At 42.3% G+C, this 23,394-nt stretch overlaps 2 protein-coding genes across 3 annotated transcripts; one reads left to right on the top strand and one right to left on the bottom strand.

Moving 5' to 3' along the window:
- Positions 1–3,539: 3,539 nt before the first annotated feature.
- On the bottom strand, positions 3,540–18,710 carry LOC308679264 (prohibitin-2; the record flags this gene model as incomplete). 2 transcript variants are annotated; one of them, XM_081346859.1, is made up of 11 exons in its annotated part: positions 18,479–18,637; positions 17,289–17,417; positions 17,119–17,203; positions 16,488–16,567; positions 14,471–14,655; positions 11,774–11,903; positions 10,034–10,137; positions 9,754–9,831; positions 8,905–8,981; positions 8,435–8,515; positions 3,540–4,140 (listed from the first exon to the last, which is right to left on the bottom strand). In XM_081346859.1, exons 2-10 carry the CDS (start codon positions 17,413–17,415, stop codon positions 8,509–8,511), a joined length of 873 nt encoding a protein of 290 aa, XP_081202985.1. In that variant the 5' UTR covers positions 17,416–17,417; positions 18,479–18,637. The 2 variants fall into 2 exon arrangements, with proteins under 2 accessions (XP_081202985.1, XP_081202986.1); XM_081346860.1 differs by lacking the exons at positions 3,540–4,140; positions 8,435–8,515 and having other exon boundaries at positions 8,901–8,981; positions 17,289–17,422; positions 18,479–18,710.
- Positions 18,711–18,741: 31 nt separating this feature from the next.
- Positions 18,742–22,943, top strand: LOC308679265 (ribosomal RNA small subunit methyltransferase NEP1-like). Its single transcript, XM_081346861.1, has 6 exons — positions 18,742–18,977; positions 19,680–19,781; positions 20,085–20,226; positions 21,227–21,285; positions 21,363–21,512; positions 22,696–22,943. Exons 1-6 carry the CDS (start codon positions 18,843–18,845, stop codon positions 22,807–22,809), a joined length of 702 nt encoding a protein of 233 aa, XP_081202987.1. The 5' UTR covers positions 18,742–18,842; the 3' UTR covers positions 22,810–22,943.
- The last annotated feature ends 451 nt before the right edge of the window (positions 22,944–23,394 follow it).

Below are 23,394 nucleotides of genomic sequence, written 5' to 3'. Positions count from 1 at the left end.
TCCCCAAAGACCATAACTCCATATTCCTTGGGAGAGGTTTTTCTATTAGCCTACTGCCCACTTGTGCTGTATCATCAGATTACATTATTTGAAACAGCTGCTTGAGTTTCAAGGCATTTTCATGTGTGTTCATGTACAGCCACTAGTACTGTAGATCCGAGTTGGTTAAGCACTACCCAGCGGAAGAGAGACTTCACTTTTTATCGACTGTAATCATTCCAATTTCCCCTGCAGTGAAAATGTATGGTTGATATTATTAATGGTTTGAACGGGTAATTTTTTTAAAATTGCCACTGCTTTACTGACTTTTTTGGTACACAGTCTAAGATCTATTTTATTCTGAAGGTGTTTTTTTTTCTTTTTCTGTTTAAAAAAAGTAAGCTCAGCTCTCAGTGACTTCTTGGGACTAGAATAAGAGGACTGGAAGGGACCTTGGAGGTCTTCTAGTCCAGGGCTTTTCAACCTTTTCACCCATTGTACCACCATATGGCAACATCCAAGTACCAACAGTTGCCTAGCAAGGTGTCAAAAACTTGACGACCAAAAAAAAAGGAAAAAAGTGATGAAGTACAGGTAGTCCTCGACTTACAACAGTTCACTTAGTGACTGTTCAAAGTTACAATGGCACTGAAAAAAGTGCCCCCCAAGCCACAGCCGAGCAAGACACCTGCCTGCCCGCCCAGCAGCGCTCTTCCTCCTGTCCGAGGTTTTCATTGTTGTGAGCATTTTTGTTGAGGATTGGCAATGGGGGTGGGGTGGGTGTTTGGTTTTTATTCCCCCCCCCCCCGTCTGCTGGGTGGTTGCAGCAGGTTATGGTCACTTCACATGACCCTGGAACACTGTGACCGTCATAAACATGAATCAGTTGCCAAGCATCTGAATGTAAATCACAAGACCCTGGAAATGCTGCAAAATTCCAGCTGATCGGCACTTCTTCTGGGCTCAGCAGAAGCACCAGGATCAGTGCCTAGCTCACAGGTCTGCAACCCGCGGCTTCGGAGCCACGTGCGGCTCTTTCAGCCATCTCCTACGGCTCCCAGTCCTCTGCCATGTGCAGTCCAAAAAAAAAAAAAGTGGGACTAAAAAAGTTCAACTAATCAATTCAAATATGCAGGGTAGGTGCATATCTCGCCTTGGCTCCACTCTTCAGTCAAACCCTGTTCTGCGCATGTGTGCATGTACGCGCATGCACACACATTTTTTGCGGCTCCCAGTTTTTCCTTTTGTGAGGGAACCGGTTCCGAGTGGCTCACTGTTTCAGGTTGCTGACCCCTGGCCTAGCTTCAGCTGGAGCGTGGTGCTGATCCTGGCACTTACGCTGAGCCCTGACAGCCCTGCAGCTCCAGCCATCTCTCACTCAGGCTTGTGCGGTGCTGCCACCGGTTCAGCTCATTTCCCTTCCCCGCTACCATTTTCTAGGATGGTCGCGTACCACCTGCCAGGTGCCAAAGTACCACAGGTGGTACCCGTACCACTGGTTGAAAAGCCCTGTTCTAGTCCAACCTCTGCCCAAAGCAGGAATCCTCATACTATTTTGGACAAATTTCTTGAAAATCTCCAGTGAAGGAGCATCCACAACTCCAGGAAGCAAACTGTTCCACTGCTTAATAGTTCTGTCAGGATAATCCTCATTTCCAGGTTGGATTTCCTTCTGACAAGCTTCCACTGCTTGCCCTATCCTCTGGTGTTATGGAGAATCAACACCCTTTCCTGTGGCAGCCTTTCGAGTACTGGAAGACTGTTATGACATCTCCCCTCAGTCTTCTTTGTAAAGCTTGTTCCTTCACCCGTTCTTCATAGGATTCAGCCAGACCGCTTATCATCCTTATTGCTCTTCTCTGCACTTTCTAGGGCCTCACCATCTCTTTTGGGGTGACTGAACTGGACACGGTATGCCAAATGTGCCTTCACCAGTGTGGCATCGAGCTATCACTACATGTAGTTCTCTTGGCAGCAACAGGAAAATGGCTTCCAGGAGATAATGGCTTCTAGGAGATAATGACTCCCCACTCTACCCTACAAGTCTTGTAGTTTTCTGAAGTGTTCTATTCAAATCTGAGCAAGATCCAATTCTACCCAGCTTTCTTCAGGTCAGCCACTCTGGGAGGAGCTGTTACCTATCTTGGCAAAAGTCAGGCTTTAAACAGGAATGGTTAACACCATTTGTAAGATCAGACAAGGAAACTACTGGGAATACAGCATATTTATTTGTATGCTGCCTGACTTCCAACAACTTCCAATTTTGACTCAACTACAATGATGCTTGAAAACCCAGAAACTTCTGCTCCCATCTGCACATCTTACAATTCAGAACTGTGATTTATCATTGTCTGGCACACCAAGGACTTCCCATTTGTGTGCCAACAGGTGTAAGCAGAGTGAAAATATTTCTCTGATTCACCTTCTAGCTCATGCAACCTAGATTTTGTTGACAGTGCACCGAGAATCCAGGCAGGTTTGGGATCTGGCAAAACATCCTCCAGCTTCTTTATTTACAAGAAGTTCTCTGGGCCTTGCATAAAACCCTGCAGACATGGATATGGAAAATATGTCGTGGGGAGGGGCACAAGGTAAGCTAGAACTTCCTGGGGACAACAGAAAGTTCTACCAGTTGCCTTCTGGTAGAACAGTTGTTCTGACTTTTCATGCTTAATATACCAGCCATTTTGTGGTAGGGCATCATCTTACAGCAGCCATTTTGTGAGAGTGCCTTCACATGCACTCTCAAAATCCTAAATGTGCCCAACAGGCATAGCTAAGATTATTCCTTTACACAGAGACACTGGCAGATATTATTCATATAGTGTTTTCATTTAGAGCATATAGTATACTTATTTTAAAATAAATACTCTGAAACTATCTGCCAGCAAAGATAGTTGTATTTTCTCTTAATACAGCTTTTAAGAAAGAATTCTTCCCAAGATAATAGCAAAACAAAAGTTTAACCAGTTAACCAGACATTCAACCACTCTTCTTGCCAATACTTTGTTATTGTACATACCGGATTTTTAATCAAGTCTGTGGTAGGACATGAAGCATGTTCGATCGGCTTTATATTGGTGGGTGTTATGTTAATGCAGTTTGGTCAAGCATCACTCAAGAACCAGTTTGGTGGTTAAAGACAGGCTTGAAATTGAGAGATTGTGAACTCTACCTTAGTGCCCACCCCCAGCTGGCTATGTGACTGTGGGCTAGTCTCTTTCTCTCCACCCTAGGAAAAAGGGAATGGCAAAGCACTTCTAAATAGAACAGCAAAAAGCTGATAAAAAGAAAATATTCTTGTATGATAGACGAAAAATGCAACTACTCTGCAAAAAGATGGGGAAAACCCCAGTACTCTAATGAGAACTATGGCAACACACTGCCACCCGCTCTCCATTTCCTCACAACTACACACATTCTTTAACACAAGTAGGTGTTACAGTAAAACGATCTTTAAAAGTATTCAAATGGATAATTTTTCCTCCTTTTTGTATAAGTACTGTCTGGTGAAAGAAACCTATCCCTTAAAAATGAAAACAAACATAGTGATATCAGAAGAGTTTTGGACCTGATTTTATTTAATAAAGATGTGAATCACAAGGCAACCCAAGTTACATAGATAAAGTATCACAGACTTGCAAAAGTACTGTGACCCATCTATTCCTGAGATGAGATGTTCAATAGGGAACAGGGAATGGAAAAGTAAGTCAGAAATGAAAAATGGAAGAGCCAGGGATTTTATATATAAGGCATGACACAGACCCATCATAAACTTAACAGCAACAATTTGATCTACTTAAAAATCAGCCCAGATAAAGAAAATTGCATAATGCAACCTTCTTTGTTTCTCCCAGTAAACATCTGATCTGTCAGGATGGGATCAAGTATCTAAGGGAACTCCATTAACAAAGCTGATTCCTACTGTTGATATTGTCATAAAAATGGAGCCACATTAGCTAGAAAAGGTCCTTTAGAGAGGGATGAATTGGGAACTTGACAAGGTTGAAGATGACAACTGAAAAGAAATCTGAAGAGAATATTTATGGGCCTCAAAGGTGCAGTATCCAAAAGCCCAGAATTCCCATTCTGTCAGTCATCTGCGTGGTTTAAGGAGGCAATTTGCTTCATTTTTTTGTCTGTTTGATGATAAGACTGTCACTGGAAGACAAAGACATAACAAAGAACTGTGAGAAATGTACCGTAATATGGGCTCGGAGAGCAAGCATGAAATCAAGCATTAATTTGTATGGTTAATCCAGAACAAGAGTAATTAAGGGTTCAAACATATATATGTGGGTTTGGTAGATTAATTCCTTGGGGCAGAAAAGCAGGTTTGTCCTATGCTGTTTTTTAGTTTCTACAACATTATTAAATTGTTGTCTGGATACAGAAATTCTGTATTTTTCTATTTTTCTTCAGCCTGCTCCATGATGGGAGTAAAAGGGAAGAGAGACAATGATGTCCAGTGCCTAACTGAGAAATTTACTTTGAATCCCTTATTATTAGGCCAAACCTTTGTAAACTTACCTGGTTGGCCCATAAAATAATAATCACTTAAATGAAAAATGCTACAAATAGAACCACTAGAAAAACTTCCTTTTCTTTTTTACTTCATTTAGGGAAGACTATAACAAGCTGCTCTTGAACATATTCCTTCCCGCTTTTTCAACATTTTGTCCTAACGTCATAATCATTGCATCATTATCCACTTTATGCCACTTGACTCTCAATTAATCTGGCTGGTATACAAATCATCGAACACTATTAAAAAGAAAGAAAGAAAGAAAACCCCAAACGAAAGCGACCCCATTGTCCCTAGAGCCTCGGAGGCCTCCTCCAAGCGGCCTGGAATGGAGGCTTTTGCATGCCTCCGGAGGTTGGATCCAGCACTCGGACTGCTCCAAGCTGCTGGTGTCCGGAACAGAGTTTCCAAGGGCCTGATCCAAGCCTCGGAGGGGTCTTCCAAGCCGTTTGAGCCAGGAACAGAGGTTGGGGGAGGCTTCTGCATGCTTCCAGAGGTTGGATCCAACCTCTGGAAGTTCCTTTCTGGGCCCAAATGGCTTGGAGCAGTCCTCTGAGGCCTGGATCCAACCTCCAGAGGTATGCAGAAGAGCGCCCCCCCCAATCTTTGTTGCAGGGGCGGCCGCCACGCGGTTCCGGAGTTGGGGGGAAGTAGGAGGCAAGCACCGCAAACAGTGCAACAATTCAGGCACCCATTCTCTGTGAAAAAGGATCGGTGACTGAACTCGCATGGTATTACGGCACCAGGGGCTTCCATCCACTCTCCTGTCCCTCAAAAGCAGGAACCACAGGAGAAAGGAGACGGATCTTTTCAAGGTGAGTCTGACGCAGCAAGATTGGAGGGGGAAACGTGAGGTATCTTAGTGGATTGGGGAGGCCTTGGCGGCCTGTTCCATCACTAGCCCCCCCCATGGCCTTCCCCACCCTGATATATCTCATGTGCACTTAATGAACCCTGTGCGTTTTTACAAGCAAGGGAGTGATCTCGTTCGAGGTATGAGATTCACTCTACGAGTTTTTGAGTTACGAGTGGAATGTGCAGGCTCCATTGCACTCCTAACTCGAGGACTACCTGTAGTATGGGCAAACAATTCAGTCTACATTCTAAACTGTATACCCTTTTTAGATAAAACACTTAGATGAGATCTGCTCAATTCACATGAAGATGGCAAACTATGGGTCCTTCCTCTGTATTTTTATGATCACCTACAGGTGAAACTCGAAAAATTAGAATATCGTGCAAAAGTTCATTTATTTCAGTAATGCAACTTAAAAGGGGAAACTAATATATGAGATAGACTCATTACATGCAAAGTAAAATAGTTCAAGCCGTGATTTGTCGTAATTGTGATGATTATGGCGTACAGATCATGAAAACCCCAAATCCACAATCTCAGAAAATTAGAATATTACATGCAATCAATAAAACAAGGAGTGTACATAGAACAATATCGGACCTCTGAAAAGTATAAGCGTGCATATGTACTCAGTACTTGGTTTGGGCCCCTTTTGCAGCAATTACTGCCTCAATGCGGCGTGGCATGGAAGCTATCAGCCTGTGGCACTGCTGAGGTGTTATGGAAGACCAGGATGCTTCAATAGCGGCCTTCAGCTCTTCTGCATTGTTCGGTCTCATGTCTCTCATCTTTCTCTTGGCAATGCCCCAGATTGTCTATGGGGTTCAGGTCAGGTGAGTTTGATGGCCAATCAAGCACAGTAATCCCACGGTCATTGAACCAGGTTTTGGTGCTTTTGGCAGTGTGGGCAGGTGCCACGTCCTGCTGGAAAATGAAGTCAGCATCCCCATAAAGCTCGTCTGTGGAAGGAAGCATGAAGTGCTCCAAAATCTCCTGGTAGATGGCTGCATTGACCCTGGACTTAATGAAGCACAGTGGACCAACACCAGCAGATGACATGGCTCCCCAAATCAACACAGACTGTGGAAACTTCACACTGGACTTCAAGCATCTTGCAGTGTGTGCCTCTCCATTCTAGCTCCAGACTCTGGGTCCTTGGTTTCCAAATGAGATGCAAAAGTTGCTCTCATCAGAAAAGAGGACTTTGAACCACTGAGCAACAGACCAGGTCTGTTTTTCTTTAGCCCAGGTAAGATGCTTCTGAAGTTGTTTGTTGTTCAGGAGCGGCTTGACAAGAGGAATACGACATTTGAAGCCCACGTCCAGGATCCGTCTGTGTGTGGTGGCTCTTGATGCACTGACTCCAGCCTCAGTCCACTCCTTGTGAAAGTCCCGAACACTTTGGAATGGCCTTTTCCTGACAATCCTCTCCAGGCTGCGGTCATCCCTGCTGCTTATGCACCTTTTTCTTCCACACTTTTCCCTTCCACATAACTTTCTATTAATGTGCTTTGATACAGCACTTTGGGAACGTCCAACTTCTTTTGCAATTACCTTTTGAGGCTTTCCCTCCTTATGGAGGGTGTCAATGATGGTTTTCTGCACAACTGTCAGGTCAGCAGTCTTCCCCATGATTGTGATTCCTACTGAACCAGACTGAGAGACCATTTAAAGGCTCAGGAACCCTTTGCAGGTGTTATGGCTTAATTAGCTGATTAGAGTGGGACACTTTGAGCCTAGAATATTGCACCTTTTCACAATATTCTAATTTTCTGAGATTGTGGATTTGGGGTTTTCATGAGCTGTAAGCCATAATCATCACAATTATGACAAATCACGGCTTGAACTATCTTGCTTTGCATGTAATGAGTCTATCTCATATATTAGTTTCCCCTTTTAAGTAGCATTACTGAAATAAATGAACTTTTGCACGATATTCTAATTTTTCGAGTTTCACCTGTAGTTGCTATGAAACTATTAACGGAACTGGAGCACCAGCTAAAGGCCGCCGTCATAGATGTTCTGGGAAGCTATACCTAGTTTGTTCATTTTGGCATTTCATTTTCTACAGTTGGAAAGTAACTCCGATAACTTTGTAAATATTAGCCTGGAGAAAAGACAGCCCTGAATTCAGAAACTTGTAATACTTTGGAGATGACGATGACCACGCTTTTGAACCCTGTATGGAATGCTTGGGCGAGGTTGGAACAACTTTCCATCCAGTTTCAGCTGAAAAGCACCAGAAGTTTGCTATTTTCAGCGGAAGAAAAACGAAGAGTGGTGGCTTAATCTCTTCTTGACCCCACAATTTGTCAGTCCAAGATTTCTCCAGAGAAATAATAAAGCATGTGGAGCTTAAGTATTTTCATATCACTGAATTTCTCAGGGAGAATGAAAAGTTTTGATTAGAAAAATAGCCTGCCTGTCCTCCAAAGGGAGAGGGGGAAAAAAACCAACAACCTAAGCCAACACCCATCCAAGCAACTCCTATTAAATTCACAGCCCCTGAGGTTGCCTATAACCTAACATCAAGCACCTGTGGGAGATTGTTCATGCATCAGGGCAGTTTAACCTAACAAAGCTCCACAATCAACAAAGAAGAGCCCAAACCTATTCTTATGTAGGTTCTTTTTTTCAATGAGCAAAATTTCATCGAACAGCTATACCAGGGGTAGGCAACCTCGGCTCTTTTATGACTCATGGACTTCAACTCCCAGAATTCCTGAGTCAGCTATGCTGACTCAGGAATTCTGGGAGTTGAAGTCCATGAGTCATAAAAGAGCCGAGGTTGCCTACCCCTGAGCTATACAGACATAGGGATCTATGGAGGACAAGCCAGCCCCGCGTCTTACTTTCTATGGGCCTCTCTCCTCACCACAATAATTCCCAGCACTCTAAAATCACTCCATATTTGCCATACTTCTACTTTACATTTATCAAAATCTAGGAACATGATTCATCGAGACATTTAACTAATTAAGGTTTGTGTATGGATAACATAAAGACACTGGAGAAAAAAAAGCACAATTTCAGTAGATGCCATGTCAGAACAGGACCTTCTCTTTCACGCTTACCACCTACAGCTTTTATAAATATATCACACAGCGTTACCAAATGAATCAGAAATAACTTAAGTCATTTCCCCAAATTAAAGACTGTATGAAAAAAAGTGTTGCGCCTTACCTTCCTCTGCATCCGGATCAACACACAGTAGCAGCAGAAGAGAGAGGGACAGAGGGGAAAAAAAGGATTAGAAAAATTTACAAAGCCTGTTGTACCTCCATGTTTATGGCGCATGCTTTGGGAACTCTATTTATGCTACATCCAGAGAGCAGGATATATTACATTACATTTATATTCTTTGTTCTTCTTCAAAAAACCTAAAGCAGCGTAAGATAAAGAGCTTCCCAGTGGTCTCCATCCCACTTTTCCAGAGAGGAACTGCAGTCTTCTCAACTTTCCCTAAATCATTTCAAGCTGCAACTCATCACAGGAAAATCTAAAGTCTGTAGATCAGCTACTAGGATATTCACCAGCCACTCACCTTGTAAAGCCTTCATCCTGTAGATTGAGCACTAAATTGTCAGCTGTAAGATACACACGGTTCTGAGATGCTGCAATCTGTAAAAGTTTAGGGCAGTGGATAAAAAAGGCAGTTAGCAAAGATCCTGAAACACATGGCGGTTTGGCAGAAACATACCAAAGCACCGAAGGTTTTTTCAACACTCAGGAGATCCTTCCATAATCTCATCCCCTACAGGGGTTTGCAGCTTTAATTCCCATGATTCCCTTCAAGCATGCTGCATGGAAATAATGAAGTGTACTGTAATCAGTATGGAATGACTTGGAAAAGACTGATGTAATAGCAGCCAACCCTTGAAAAAAAGAAAAATCCCTGTAGAAGCAAGCTATGGACAAAATTCTCTCTTCCCTTTTGAAAGTGTATTAATCTTTTTGATGTCATCAGTATGGGCTGTTTTATCAGATCCCAGAACACAAACAGGTGTGGAATTTTAATTTGTTTCGTTACAAATTTCAGATCGATCCAGGTCCATCAGTATTCTTAAACGCCCAAATTCATTCTGCTTCTCCATCGGATTTTGTTCCTGCTGTGAGCCTTTTCCTAGTCTGTGACACCTGTTCTGCAAGTGACCACGACTGAGTACAGCCCGCTGAAATGATGTGGGCCTGCTCTTACAACAAGAGTCAAAGCCTTCTTGGCTCTTGTTAAGATGAGGAGATCAGCAGGCACTCGGGGTAAAGCTGAACATCAGGAGAAGCATATCATATTCGCCTTGGATTCATCACTTGGCCTGGTACAATGTGAAAGCAGCAGCTGAGGGTGGACAGGTGTACACATATACGAAAGCAAATCCACTAGTCTAATACTTACCGTTTTGGAGATATTTTGGGCAGCACGGATCTTGCGCAGCTTGATGTAACCTGGGTTCTTGCTGAGGGCTTCTCCAATGTGAGCAATCAGTTAAGGTCGCATTTCTTAAAAGTTTTGAACTCAGGCTCATCTTTTGCCATCCCCTCAGCTATGCTTAAGCTGCATTACTTTACCTGAAACCACGTTATGTGAAGATTAGCGTGCTCTTGCATTCTACTGCTACATCCAAAGCGCCTGAAACCTGTAGCAATCTTTCCCTCTCACATCAAAGCAAGGATATCATTTGAGCAGCTGTGGCTTCACCTTCAGCCTGAACAATCTTCTGCCTTTGTTCTTGCTTTGCTTTTTCCACAAGGAATTGTGCTCGCTGAGCTTCTTGCTGGGCTAGAGAACAGAGAGAAAATAGTATCTTGGCAAGAACCAGAGTCATGTAATAAACATGTGGAAATGCCAGAATGTTGCTAATTACTTCTTGCATTTATTAAATATTCAGTCACAAACAAATTACTGGACTTTTCAGCCTGGAAAGCCAAATGTAAATTTCCAGCTTTTTAGATAGTCTTTAAGTTTACATTTCGCCTTTATTTTTTTTATAAACAACTCCAGCCAGTGAACGTATCTAATACGCCTATTTTCCTCACAACCCTGTGAGGTGAATTAGGCTGAGAGTCAGTGACAGGCACAAGGTCACCCAGCTAGTATTACAATGAATTACATGATATTATAACAAACATTTATTCTTTATTTAAAACAGGGCTTCCCAAAGTCTTCAACTCATTAACTGCTTCATAAAGTTTCAGATTTTTCATCAATCCTCATTTACATGAAAATAATATTGAACTAATAGTAATACAAATAACAATAATGGATAGGTAAATAAAAATGCCAAATCGAGTCTAAACATCTAGCTGACTGTGCAACTAACCATAATAAAAGATGGATAGTGAGATTGACCGTTTGGAGAATCCTGATTTAAAACAAAAACCCAACCTTTTTTTCACGCAGAGAGCTAATATAGCATTCGAGTAACATGCTGTACGATGGATGCATCATTTTAAAAGTGGGATCCGAGCACTACTTATTTAATTCTTCCAATTTCTTACATTACATTACAATATGACTGGCATTAAACTTATATCACTTTAAACTACTTTTAGAATATCCAACTTTAAAATTAACTGATTTACACCTACACCCTGTCTCTTATAAAAATTATGTGGGAAGTAAATGTAATTAATTTATTGGTCTCAGTATTGCCCTCTAACTTATCTTGATTTCCTATGAAACAAAATGAAAAACAACAACACCTGAGTGATCTGACATTAAATCACAGATGGTCTCCTGTGGATAATCCGGAATCCAATTCAGGAGAACGGAAGAGCAAGGACTGAGGACAAGAGGGGGGAGAGCATGGCTGCCACAGGAAGCAAAAGACAAAAAGGATCAAAGAGAGGAGACGACATAATATAGGCGGTTTGTGCCGCAGCCTGTGGCAAGAGTAAAAGCAAACCGTTCAAATGACCACATAGGCTCGCAGAAAGGATTCTCATCTGAAGCTTCAATAAGATGTATGCAAATCATGGAATACACAGCCCTTCTTCAGAAAAATAGGCAATAAAAATGGCATTGTAAAATGATGTAGTGCCTTCTAGTGTTCTTGTCAATCTTTTTACCAGCAGTAACCATAGGTGGTGTCTGTTCCTATATAACAAAGTAACATGCTACATAAATATACTTTTATGTGTTTCTCTTCTCTCATGTGTGCACTCAGAAACCCCAAGTTGGACTGCATACCCCTTATTCTGGATCATAGGACAGGAGAGAGAATTGCTTAGAATGGAATTTACCTATATGTTGAGCAACTGCCCACCTGCCTCTCATATAGGGACGAGTTTAAAGAATTTTTCAGGAATGTTTTTCCCTGCAGCCCTTTGCTAGCATGATCCTATTTTCAAATCCAGTCTTCTTTTTTCGGTTTCTCCAGCTGTTACAGTTTCCTTTAATTTAAGCATCAACTCACCCACTTGCTTGGATTCAACTGCTGCCGTGTATTCTCGGCTAAAACTCAGCTCTGTGATAGCTACGTCATCCAATATAAGGCTAAAATCCTTTGCTCGCTCTGTCAGTTCCCGTCGAATAAGCAAAGATACCTAAAAAAAAAAAGCCACAGTTCTTGCTCAAGGATATTTCCTTTTGCCCAGAAAAAGTGACAAAAACATAAGTCACAGAATCATGTTGCTGAAGTGACCATTTAAATCCTTGCACCTATCCCTTTGGTACAAAAATCTATCCACTCATGTCCAAAACATCCCAGCAAGAGGAGTCCATCACCACTACCTGTCTGATCGATTCTGCTGTTAAACGGCTCTTACCATTTGATATTTAAACATAATATGCCTTCCTGTAACTTTGGATAGTGGGATGGGCAACATTTAAATTTAATAAATCAACTTAAAAGTCATATATCTGAACAGTCTTTTGAAGTGTTTTTTCCCCCTCAATGTCAGTTTTTCAGATATCTGAAAGCTGCCATCATAATTCCCTTCAGTTTTAAGGACTAAATATTCCCTGTCCTCTCAGTCTCTTTTCATGATATTTGTTTCTAATTATCCAATGGTTCTCATTGCCTCTTCCTGACCTTATTTATTTTGTAAATTCTTACATTCTTCTTCTTCAAGTAGAATACATTTTTCCAGTGCTTTTTTTGTAAAAGAAAAAAAAAGGTGCCGGAACTCACAGATGTCATACAACCCGCCTTGCCTACCCTACAAGGTTCCATCCAAAAAAAGTGCCGGAACTCCGTTCTGAGCGTTCTATGAGAAAAAAAGCCCTGCATTTTTCTTTTAAAAAAAAAGCCATAATAATTCTTAAAGAACTGGGCTTAATACTGGGCCCTTTTCAAGATAGCTGCTCTGCAAGGTAAGAGTTACTTTTTTCTTATCCACGATCTGCTGATTCCACTGCAAAAGCTGGGTCTTTGGCAGTGCTCTCCCTGGTTTTGAATGGGAGCACTTAGGAGTGACCCAAGACAACCTTTGGACGACCTTGACCCAGTGGGCAAGGGAGGGGGGGGGTCTTGAAGATTCCAATTCCCTCTGGAAGTGATTGAAAAGTCATTGGGCGTATCCATCTTCCTGTCGAGCAGTTTCGTCTTCTATGCACATCAGAATTTTAACTTTCACTTTTTGGCTACATTGTTTTATCTTGCTTACTGTTTTAAAAGTTGATTAATGGGGGTTGATTTATTTCAACCTCTGGCTGGATTCTAATTGCTTTTTCTTTTTCTTTCTTTTGATATATGTTGTTCTGGGTAACCTCTTGTCCCTTCCGTATGGAAAGCATGAGGTTCAGGTGGGAGGGATGAAGAGTTCTCAGATTCTCACCACTGGTTTCTGTATTTTTTGAATTTGCAAAAGTTCCATTGAACTTTGCTTATAAACCTGGATTGAAATATAGAGGCAAACATACTTTTTTTGTTCTCTGTTCCCCGGCTAGGTTTTACAGATTAAGAAGGCTGCACAGTCTCTGAAACCCAAAAAAGCAGGATGGGGAGATGTGCAGCTCCTAGCTGGGTTCCTCTCTCAAAAGCTTGATCAAACCTTTAATGATTGTTAAAAAAGAATGTAAAGATCTGAAGCTTTATTTTTGGATGCGGATGAATATACACAAAAGGACTTTGATCCAGTTCCAGATCAAAGGAACAATTTCATGGCTGGAGAACCAGCAAAGTGGATTTTATCTGCTGTTCTGAAGTTTAAGCCTGCACATTCATTCAACTTTATAGCTCTGACTACAAGGGAAAGAGATTCCAGATCTCTACGAAGTCTGAGGGAGACTGGATGGATTTATTACAGTTAATTGGCAATTACTTCTGCTTGCACTTTGATTGGAAGATAGACATATTTTGGAGACTGAATTTACTATATTTAATTAAATAACAATTGACTAGGGACGATATTAACAAACAAACATGAATATTAGACCCAGGGCATCTGTTTATAACTTCTGGGATGATTTGGGATAGACAAGATGCTGTGGTAAATTTTTCTGTGAGTGGATTACAATAACAGCTTGTTAACAGTTTTGAACTTTTGTTTCACTAATATTGTTTTTTCCATTAACTACTTGGTCATTAATATAACATATATAACACAGGTCAACAAGTTGTAAATAGATTTAATAGTTTAAAAAATTTGGAGGGCTTGTTTCGCAAGGGTGGAAATTAATGCTGTAGTACTATATTAATCAGTATTCAACTAGAGGGAATAATATGTGTATAATGTCTTTTATTGAGGCACCTTTTTAATGCTTTGATTCTTTTATGTTTTGTGTGTTTTGTCCTTTTGGAATTTCTTTTTTTTTTAGTTTTGTATTTTGTATTTGAACCTTGTTTTGAATAAAATAAAAATAAACGTAAAAAAACCCCTGGACTTAATAGTTAATGCAAGATCTGAGCAAGGCAGAATAAAAAAATACTCTAAAACTACATTTGCTATTTCTGCAGCCACATTGTACTACTTGCCTATGCATGTCTGCTACCAAGTCAGGATATTTCCCACTCAATTTCTTGCCTAGAGGAAATTTTCAAAAGATCTCATTTGTTCCCCAAACAATTGCTTAGTACGTAAATCATCTGCAACCAGTAAACTACTGGACACACCTGTGAAAAGTAGGATTAAGTGCAGGAAGACAGGTCTGGTATCATAAAAGGACAAACCTGAGCTCGTTGGGTAATGAGCTGTGACGCATTAAACTTTGCTACCACACTTTTGAGTACTTCATTGACAATGGAAGGAAGAACCCGTTCTTCATAGTCTAGTCCAAGTCGCTGATATAAGCTGGGCAATTCTACAGCATTGGGCCTTGATAGAACACGCAAGGAGATATTCACCATCTGCAGATCTAGAGACAAAATCAAGTCAACCACGATCTCTAAAGTGCATTCTATTTTATTTCTCAAGTCTGATTATATGTCTAATTACACCATCCTGAATCAGTTGTTTTTTTCTTTTTTTTAAACATATTTTTATTATTTTTTTTATAATTACAAATCTTTAGTGCTTAGTAAACAATGTGTTGTCTGGGTACAAATATTTAACTAGATAATATATCTTAAGTTCCTACTCTCTACCCCTTTTTTCTAGCCATTGGTAAAATACATCCCATGTCTGATCTTCTTTCCGTTTCCTTTTTCAATGTGAACCTGTCCATTTCCACAGTCCAATTTTTTTTTTAAATTTTCTCTTCTTCCACTTCATTTTTCCAGTACTGTGCAAATGTAATTTTCGCTGCTGTTAATACTTGTAACATTACATATACACATTTTTATCATAGTTTTCTGAGGTTATACCTAAGAGAAATGATTCCAGCTTAAGATCTACATGTTTTCTTAGCATTTTATCTAACCATGTACCGTATATACTTGAGTATAAGCCGACTCGAGTATAAGCCGAGACCTCCAATTTCACCCCCAAAAACTGGAAAAAGTTATTGACTCGAGTATAAGCCGATCCGCCGTTCTGCAAGCCTCCGCCGCCGGCGGAGGCTGGATCCGCGCTCTGCAAGCCTCTGCCGCCAGCAGAGGCTCGATCCGCCATTTTGCAAGCCTGAATACACAGGAATACCCTGTGTGGCCGCGGCTCTCGGGGAAGCCCTGGCTGTCCGCTTCCTCGCTCCACGCTGCCATTCGGGGCCCGCGCGTTCCCCGGGCAAATCGCGGCGCCCAGCAGGCGAGGAAACACGCCCGCTCCAGTCGCCCCCCCTTCCCTCAGGAGACGCGAAGCAAGTGACCGCCCGGAGCTTACCGAGGACTTGCGCGCGGCCGAGGCTTCGGTGCTTCCAGGATCGCGCGCACCTCTCCCAAGCCGCCGCCGTCCGGAGACCTGCCGACGTTTGGGGAGGTTTGGGGAGGTGCCCAAACCTCCCCAAACGTCGGCAGGTCTCCGGACCTCCGCGCCCTGCCTGCCTGCTTCTTTCCACAGTGGAAAGAAGCAGGCAGGCAGGGCGCGGAGGTCCGGAGACCTGCCGACGTTTGGGGAGGTGCGCGCGCACCTCCCCAAACCTCCCCAAACTTCGGCAGGTCTCCGGACGGCGGTGGCTTGGGAGAGGTGCGCGCGATCCCGGAAGCACCAAAGCCTCGGCCGCGCACAAGTCCTCGGTAAGTTGTTGACTGGAGTATAAGCCGAAGTGGAATTTTTCAGCCCAAAAAGTGGGCTGAAAAATTCGGCTTATACTCAAGTATATACGGTATGTATTTTTGACCAGATTTGTTTTGCTTTGGGGCATGTCCACCAAAGGTGGTAGTACGTGCCTGGCTTTTGCCTACATTTCCAACAATTGCTAGATGTGTTTTTAAACATTTTTGCTAACCTCTCAGGTGGTAGATGCCATCTATAATACATTTTATATAGATTTTCTTTGTATGCAGCTGCCATTCTCATCCCGAATCAGTTGTTTTGAAGTCCTTAATTTACATTCTGGCCAGACAACTGTATGATCTTCCAAGTACCAACAGAAGGGTATCAAAAGTGATATAGAATGCAAAACTCAAAATTATAGAAACACAAATCCTATTTACTCCACAATGGTCACTTATAGATTTCAATGGTTTTGTGACATCATTCTTAGTATAAACTTCATTGTGGCATTGTTATAAAGACTAAAGATGGAGAAATATCTACATACATCATCCTGACTTCTTAGGAAGTAAAAACTCTGTGCAACTCTGTTCTTACCTTTGGATCCTGTTGGTGACGAAATTTTGCGGGGCCGGGCTCGAATATCATAAATTATTGGATACTGGAACCAAGGAATTCTGTGGAGATTAGCAATAATTATAACTGAATGAGATGTAAAAAAGAAATAAAATCCTATGCCTCTTATTTGGAGATACAAATATTTCCACATAACTTAAACTTTACTCTTTAACGAGAAAATATTTCTGAAATTTTTAAGAGCACTATCTTAACAAAAATAGAAATTATATCAAAATGAGGGTTTTTTTAAAATAGCTTTGAGGGAAAATTTAAAAACTATCTTCCCAAACTGAAGTAATACCAAATTAAATTTTGGGGAAAATATCTTTGGAAACATTGGTATGAAGATATTGCCTTGAAATTACTGGTAAATTCTAAATATTTTTTTTATTACACCACCCAATCTCCTAGATCAGCGGCCCACAACCCTTTGGGCACCAGGGACTGGTTCCATGGAGATTTTTCTGCTGACCCGAGGGGGTGTGGTTTTGTGTGCTGCCTGCATCTCACGGATGGGGCTTCGCTTGTTTGCGTGGCCCAGTTGCTGGCATGCCACGGACCAGTGCTGATACATGGACCGGGGTTGGGGACCCCTGCCCTAGATGAATACCTGAAATGAAGTCCCTCTGCAAGAATAGTATCCTGCTGAACTCCACCAATGCGGTTGAAGAATATTGCTCTTTGTCCACCTTCCACTGTAGAAATCAAAAGCATTCTGGTGTTACCACCATCAGTTGAACAATAGAAAGAGATTAAAGAATTAGAATAAAAGTTACCTACCTGTAAAGACAGACTCACGGATTCCATAAGCTGCAGCTCCAGCACCCAACAGCAACTTTAAAGCAGTGCTCATCCCACGCGGGCCAGTAGGCAGGCGGCCAGCAAAGTCTTTCAGGCTTTGAGCCATGGCTAACCTTGTTATGGAGACAGGTCCAGAATTATACAATTACACAATTCTGCAAAATTTCGCTAAAGTATGGAAGTAGAAGTGAACTGTGCATGAAGTATTTTATGTATGTAATTATCTCTGAATGAAGAATTCTGTGCCGAGAACACCAATAAGAATCCTGAAACTTGCTAACCACTTATACGGACCATGGTATATGTAGATAAGATATGATAAAGCAGCCATTCTTTACTGCTAGGATGCCAAGAGCGAAAGTTAATTTTTTATTAAGGAACATCACCCAGTACAGAAGCGCGGTATTACAGGCTTCTAAAAAGGCTATGGTCTTCCCAGTTGCAATGTATGGCAGTGAAAGTTGGACCATAAGAAAGGCTGAGCGCCAAAGAATTGAGGCCTTTGAACTCTGGTGCTGGAGAAGACTCCTGCGAGTCCCTTGGACTGCAAGGCGATCAAACCGGTCAGTCCTAGAGGAGATCAACCCTGACTGCTCTTTAGAAGGCCAGATCCTGAAGCTAAAACTCAAATACTTTGGCCACCTAATGAGGAGGAAGGACTCACTGGAGAAGAGCCTCATGCTGGGAAAGATTGAGGGCAAGAGAAGAAGGGGACGGCAGAATGAGGTGGCTGGATGGAGTCACTGAAGCAGTAGGCGTGAGCCTAGATGGACTCCAGAAGATGGTAGAGGACAGGAAAGCCTGGAGGAACGTTGTCCATGGGGTCGCGATGGGTCGGACACGACTTCGCAACTAACAACAACAAAAAGCCATGCAAGCGGGGCAATTGTCTATGGAGCGGGGTAATGCAAGCGAATTCAGCCCCCCCCCATTCGTTCAGCACAGCTGTTAAATCATGAATAAAATCCGCCCATCCTACAGCATGCCCCTTGTATGAAACGGTCTCATTAAAAGCACTGGATCAGCCAGCCGCTCCCTTCCCCCACATGTCTGCTGCCCCTTCACTACAGAGAATTCATCCTCGGGGAAGCAGGCGGAGGCTCTAAAATGCGTCTGCTCCTCTCAGAAAAACCTCCCGGCATCCGCCTCCGAGGATAACCAGCCCTCACCCTCGTTCCTCAGTCACGCCGCCGCGCCGCAGAGAAGGACACAGGAAACGGCGGGCTCTGAAAAACGTTTCCGGGTCAGGCCGGAAGGGCTTTTCCCCTTGCGCAAGCGTGGCGCTCGAGCGGCCCCGAAAGCGGCTAATGGCTCTCCAGCCATTAGCCTAGTGGCGCTTCGTCATTTGCGGCTCGGCCCATCTGGAAACGCAACGTGCGCCAGTGCGAACAGTGTGGGGCTTCGTTTCCGTCCGTGGCTCGAGCGCCTGGAAGCGAAAGCGCAATTCGGGAACAGGAAGTGGCTGACCCCGGAAGAGGAAGCCGCTGCCCCGCCCCCCCCGTGGGAGAAAACCACGAGTTCGCCGCTTTAAAGATGGCGGCGGGCCCCGCGAGGAAGCGTCTCCGCACGGAGGGCGGCTCTGCGGACGGAGAGGCGTTTGATCCCCGCCGCGCCGGGAAGAGGCGGCTGGTGGTGATCCTGGAGGGAGCGTCGCTGGAGAGCGTCAAGGTGCGAGGAGGCGCGCCAGGCTGGCCGAGAGTGCTGGGCAAAGTTTTAAAGTCTCGGGGAAGAGCACGGAGGAGGATCCGGGAGGAGAAGCGGCTTTAAACTCCCCTTCCGAAGCAGTCGCCAAAGGCGAAAGCTCCTTCGGGGGTGGGTGGGTGGGTGGGGGCGGCTTTATCGCCTTTCTCTGAAATACGTTGGATTTAATCTGTGTGCGGGACAAAAGATCCTATCCTGACGGCAGCGTTTCTCGGCCAGCAGTTCCCAAGCTGGTTGTGTCCGCGGGGAGGTTGAGAGCAACCGCCGGAATCGTCACTTTGGACGGATTCTGGAAATTGTAATCCCAGCGTATTTGGACGGCTTTTAAAAAAAAAATGTCGGGAAGAAGAACCGAGGCAATACTATTATCAGAGGCCATATATTTAAGCGTAGGTGTCATAACCGGTAGTATGGGGTGCAGCGATCTTAGTTTCTTAAAACACGATGTTAGATTAAGAGCACTGATATAGTAAGGGAAATTCTGTTGAGAAATAAAATTGCCATTTCCTCCCACAAATTCAATATATGGAGTGCCATGTGTCAGACAGAACGTAAATGTCTCTTGCTCAAGAACCAGTGGTGTAGAACCAGGGAGTTCAGAAGTCATATAGAAAAGTTTATCTGTGAATGGGAGCTTTTCCTAATTTGCCACTGTTTTATTGTTTTAAGGTTGGGAAAACATATGAATTGCTTAATTGTGACAAGCATAAATCCTTGCTTCTGAGGAATGGCAGAGACCCTGGAGGAGTTCGACCAGATATCACCCACCAGGTATTCTATGCAGGTTTAAGTCCAGTTTTATGGCCCACCTCTGTTCCTGAAATATTAAATGGGAAATTACATTCATGAAAAGGCCAGAAACTAATGCTGGCATTTCTGTTTTTGAATCACGCCACAAATGCTCCTTTTTATTTTTTCACTATTATTTCTTAGTTATGCATATACTAATACTTTCTTCAGGCACTGCCCTTTCTCATATATTCTTTACAACAGTCTTGAAGTCTTCTGAGAGATACTTCCTAGATTTTGCTTTTTAAATAGGTACATATATGATTTTTCATTTTTTTACTTTAGAGCCTCTTGATGCTCATGGATAGTCCCTTAAACCGAGCTGGCCTTCTCCAAGTATACATCCATACAGAAAAAAATGTTCTTATTGAAGTCAATCCACAGACAAGAATTCCTCGCACCTTTGATCGTTTTTGTGGTCTTATGGGTAAGAAATGCAACTAAGATATACCACCCCATTAAGCATACTGAGCAATGTTTGTCTGTGGATCTTTGTATTAAACTAGTCTGATACAGGTGCACACTACCTTGCAGAATGTTTATATAGGGTAGCCTAGGTAGTTATATTTCCAGGTGCTGTTAGTTTATAACCTGTCCGTCACATTAGGGTAACATACTGAAGCAATGGAATTTCTGATACTATTTCTGGAACATATTTGCCTTTTTGTTGAGCCTGGAAGTACAATATATTTTGTATTCAGTACAAGAAGTAAAGAGCAAACATAAAATATTGAAATAATGCTGGGGCTTGAACTATAAAAAGTTGAAGTTCACTGTAGTTTACATGTAATTATAATTTAATGAAATACATGGATGTGATTATGTTCCATCTATTTTACATTTATATAACTAACATTTTATCCTGTGGCACCATTTTTTAAAAGGTCCAAGGCTCCATATATGATCCTGAGTCTTACAGTCACTTGTGCTTTACATTGCAAATGTAAATCCATTCAATCTCTTAAGGGTAGAGAACCGGGCTTTTTGTATGATTCTGCATTTTGTCAGTCCATTGGTCTGCTAAGAAGGTTAGAGAGCCATCATCTGGGTTGAAAGTATTTTTACATTATGTTACTAAATTAAATCACTTTCCCTTTCTGGGGGTGACAAATGGATATTAGCTTTCCCTGTCAGGTCATATTAATTAGTAGGTCATGAATTATGCATTAGTCTATGGCATAGGTGTCAAACTCGCCGTGCCAAATGACGTGTGGCGACATATCGCTACTTTTTTTTTTGCATTGCCAGAGCTGGGGTGGGTGCGGCCTCCACATGATGCAACCAGCCTGCGGGCCAGCAGTTTGACAGCCCTGGTCTGTGGAAAAAGAAAATATTCTGAAAACCACTGCTTGGATGGGATTGTTGCAAGCAACTAACAATATGTACCGGTACTTCTGTATTCTCAGTGTTTCTTTGTCTCTCCTTAGTTCAGCTGCTGCATAAGTTTAGTGTCAGAGCTGCTGATGGCCCTCAGAAGCTGTTAAAGGTACTAATTCGACTATGATTCTATAGAAGATTAATTATGTTTCTATTACCAGCTCAATCCAGTTTTTTTCCCTGTAGGTGATCAAGAACCCAGTGACAGATCACCTCCCTGTGGGCTGCACAAAATTAGGCACCTCTTTCTCAGCCCCTCAGGTGACAGACATGCGTGACTTAGTCCCTACTGCGGATCCTATAGCCATCATTGTGGGGGCGTTTGCTCATGGATCGGTAAGGCCTGTATATGCTCTTAGACCCTCTCTCTTATTTGCAAGCCAGTTATCTCACCTCCATCTTAATTGAGGTTCTGGCAGCAAAGATAATATAGGTAGTCCTCAGCTTCTGACCACAGTTGAGCCCAAAATTTCTGTTGCTAAACAAGACATTTGTTAAGTGAGTTTTGCCCATTTTAGAACCTTTCTTGCCACATTTCTTAAGTGAATCATTGCAGTTGTTCAGTTAGTAACACAACTGTTAAGTGGATTTAACTTCCCCATTGACTTTGATTGTCAGAAGATTGCAAAAGATGATAACGTGACCTCAGGACAGCAACTGTCATAAACACAAGTCAGTTGCCAAGCATCTGAATTTTGATCAGTGATCATGGGGATGCTGCAACAGTTGTAAGAGAAAAACAGTCATGTTATTTTTTTCAGTGCTATTGTATCTTTGAACAATCACTATATGAATTGATGTAAGTTAAGGACTACCTATAATGGCTCTTGTTATGGATTAAGTGTCTTAAAAACACGTACTGTAAACTTGGTCCCTGTGACAGGGACACGGTGGCTCAGTGGGTTAGGACGCTGAGCTTGTTGATCAGTTTGGCGGATCGAATCCCAAGTGCCGCGTAACAGAGTGAGCGCCTGTTATTTGTCCCAGCTTCTGCCAACCTAGCAGTTCGAAAGCACGCAAAAATGCAAGTAGAAGAATAGGGACCATTACAGTGGGAAGGTAACAGCGTTCCGTGCGCCTTTGGCCTCTAGTCATGCTGGCCACATGACCACGGAGATGTCCTCGGACAAGCGCTGGCTCTTCGGCTTTGAAACGGAGATGAGCACCGCCCCCTAGAGTTGGAAACAACTAGCACACATGTGCAGGGGAACCTTTACCTTTACCTTAAACTTGGTACATTTCTATAAAGAGGGGTGGGAATACTAGTGCTAATAGTCTCCTGCGCTGACTTACCACTTAAAGAGGGAAACCTAAGTTGCTGAGATTATGGAGCTGGTTTTTTTAAGAGTGCACCAATTTACAGAGGTATAGAAACCGAAATTTGTTTTCTGGGAAGTTAGATCATTTGTCTAACTTACATTCTCTGTTGTATAATTGATTGGAGTATTAATCACCTAGATATTAAGCAATAACATATATACTATAGAAAACTTGACTGGTTGCCATTTTCCTCCTTCAGCTTAATGTTGACTACACAGAAAAGACCATATCTATCAGCAACTATCCACTCTCTGCTGCTTTGACTTGTGCTAAAATCACCACAGCTTTTGAAGAAATGTGGGGAGTTGTATAAGCCTTTTGTTTTGTTTATAGATTCTCAGCCTATATTTTGATCTAACAGGGCTCTCTGTATTGTAAATGTTATGTACTGTACCCTTATTTATGGGAAATACATCCTTTTTTGTAGCAAATAAAAGATTTTTTGTATATAGCAGTGTGATACTTAATAGCAATAGCACTTAACTTTACAGCCCTCTCTAAGTGGTTTACAGAGTCAGCATATTGCCCGCAACCATCTGGGTCCTCATTTTACCAACCTTGGAAGGATAGAAGATTGAGTCAACCTTGAGCTGGTTAGAATCGAACTCTTGGCAGTGAGCAAGCCTGCAATACTGCATTCTAACCATTGCATCACCACAGCTCTTAAATAATGGTTAGCAATAGTTGCTGTATAGTAGTGGCCAAAATTGTGGAAACCTTTTGGGAAAAGTGTACAGTAGAAATGCCACCTTTGGTTAAGTTTCCACCAATTTTTCTTCTAATTTCTTTATAACTGTAGCCTTGTTCACTTAATAATACTATTTTACATTGCTTTTTGGGCAACCAGTCAACTCTTTGCAGCATTGTTTTAATTTTATTACATTTTACAAGCTCACTA

This window comes from Vipera berus (assembly GCF_964194415.1).
Source record: "Vipera berus genome assembly, contig: HAP1_SCAFFOLD_96, whole genome shotgun sequence".
NCBI classification, from domain to species: domain Eukaryota; kingdom Metazoa; phylum Chordata; class Lepidosauria; order Squamata; family Viperidae; genus Vipera; species Vipera berus.
The sequence above is the reverse complement of the archived record's forward strand: the minus strand, read 5'-3'. Positions and strand labels throughout refer to the sequence as shown.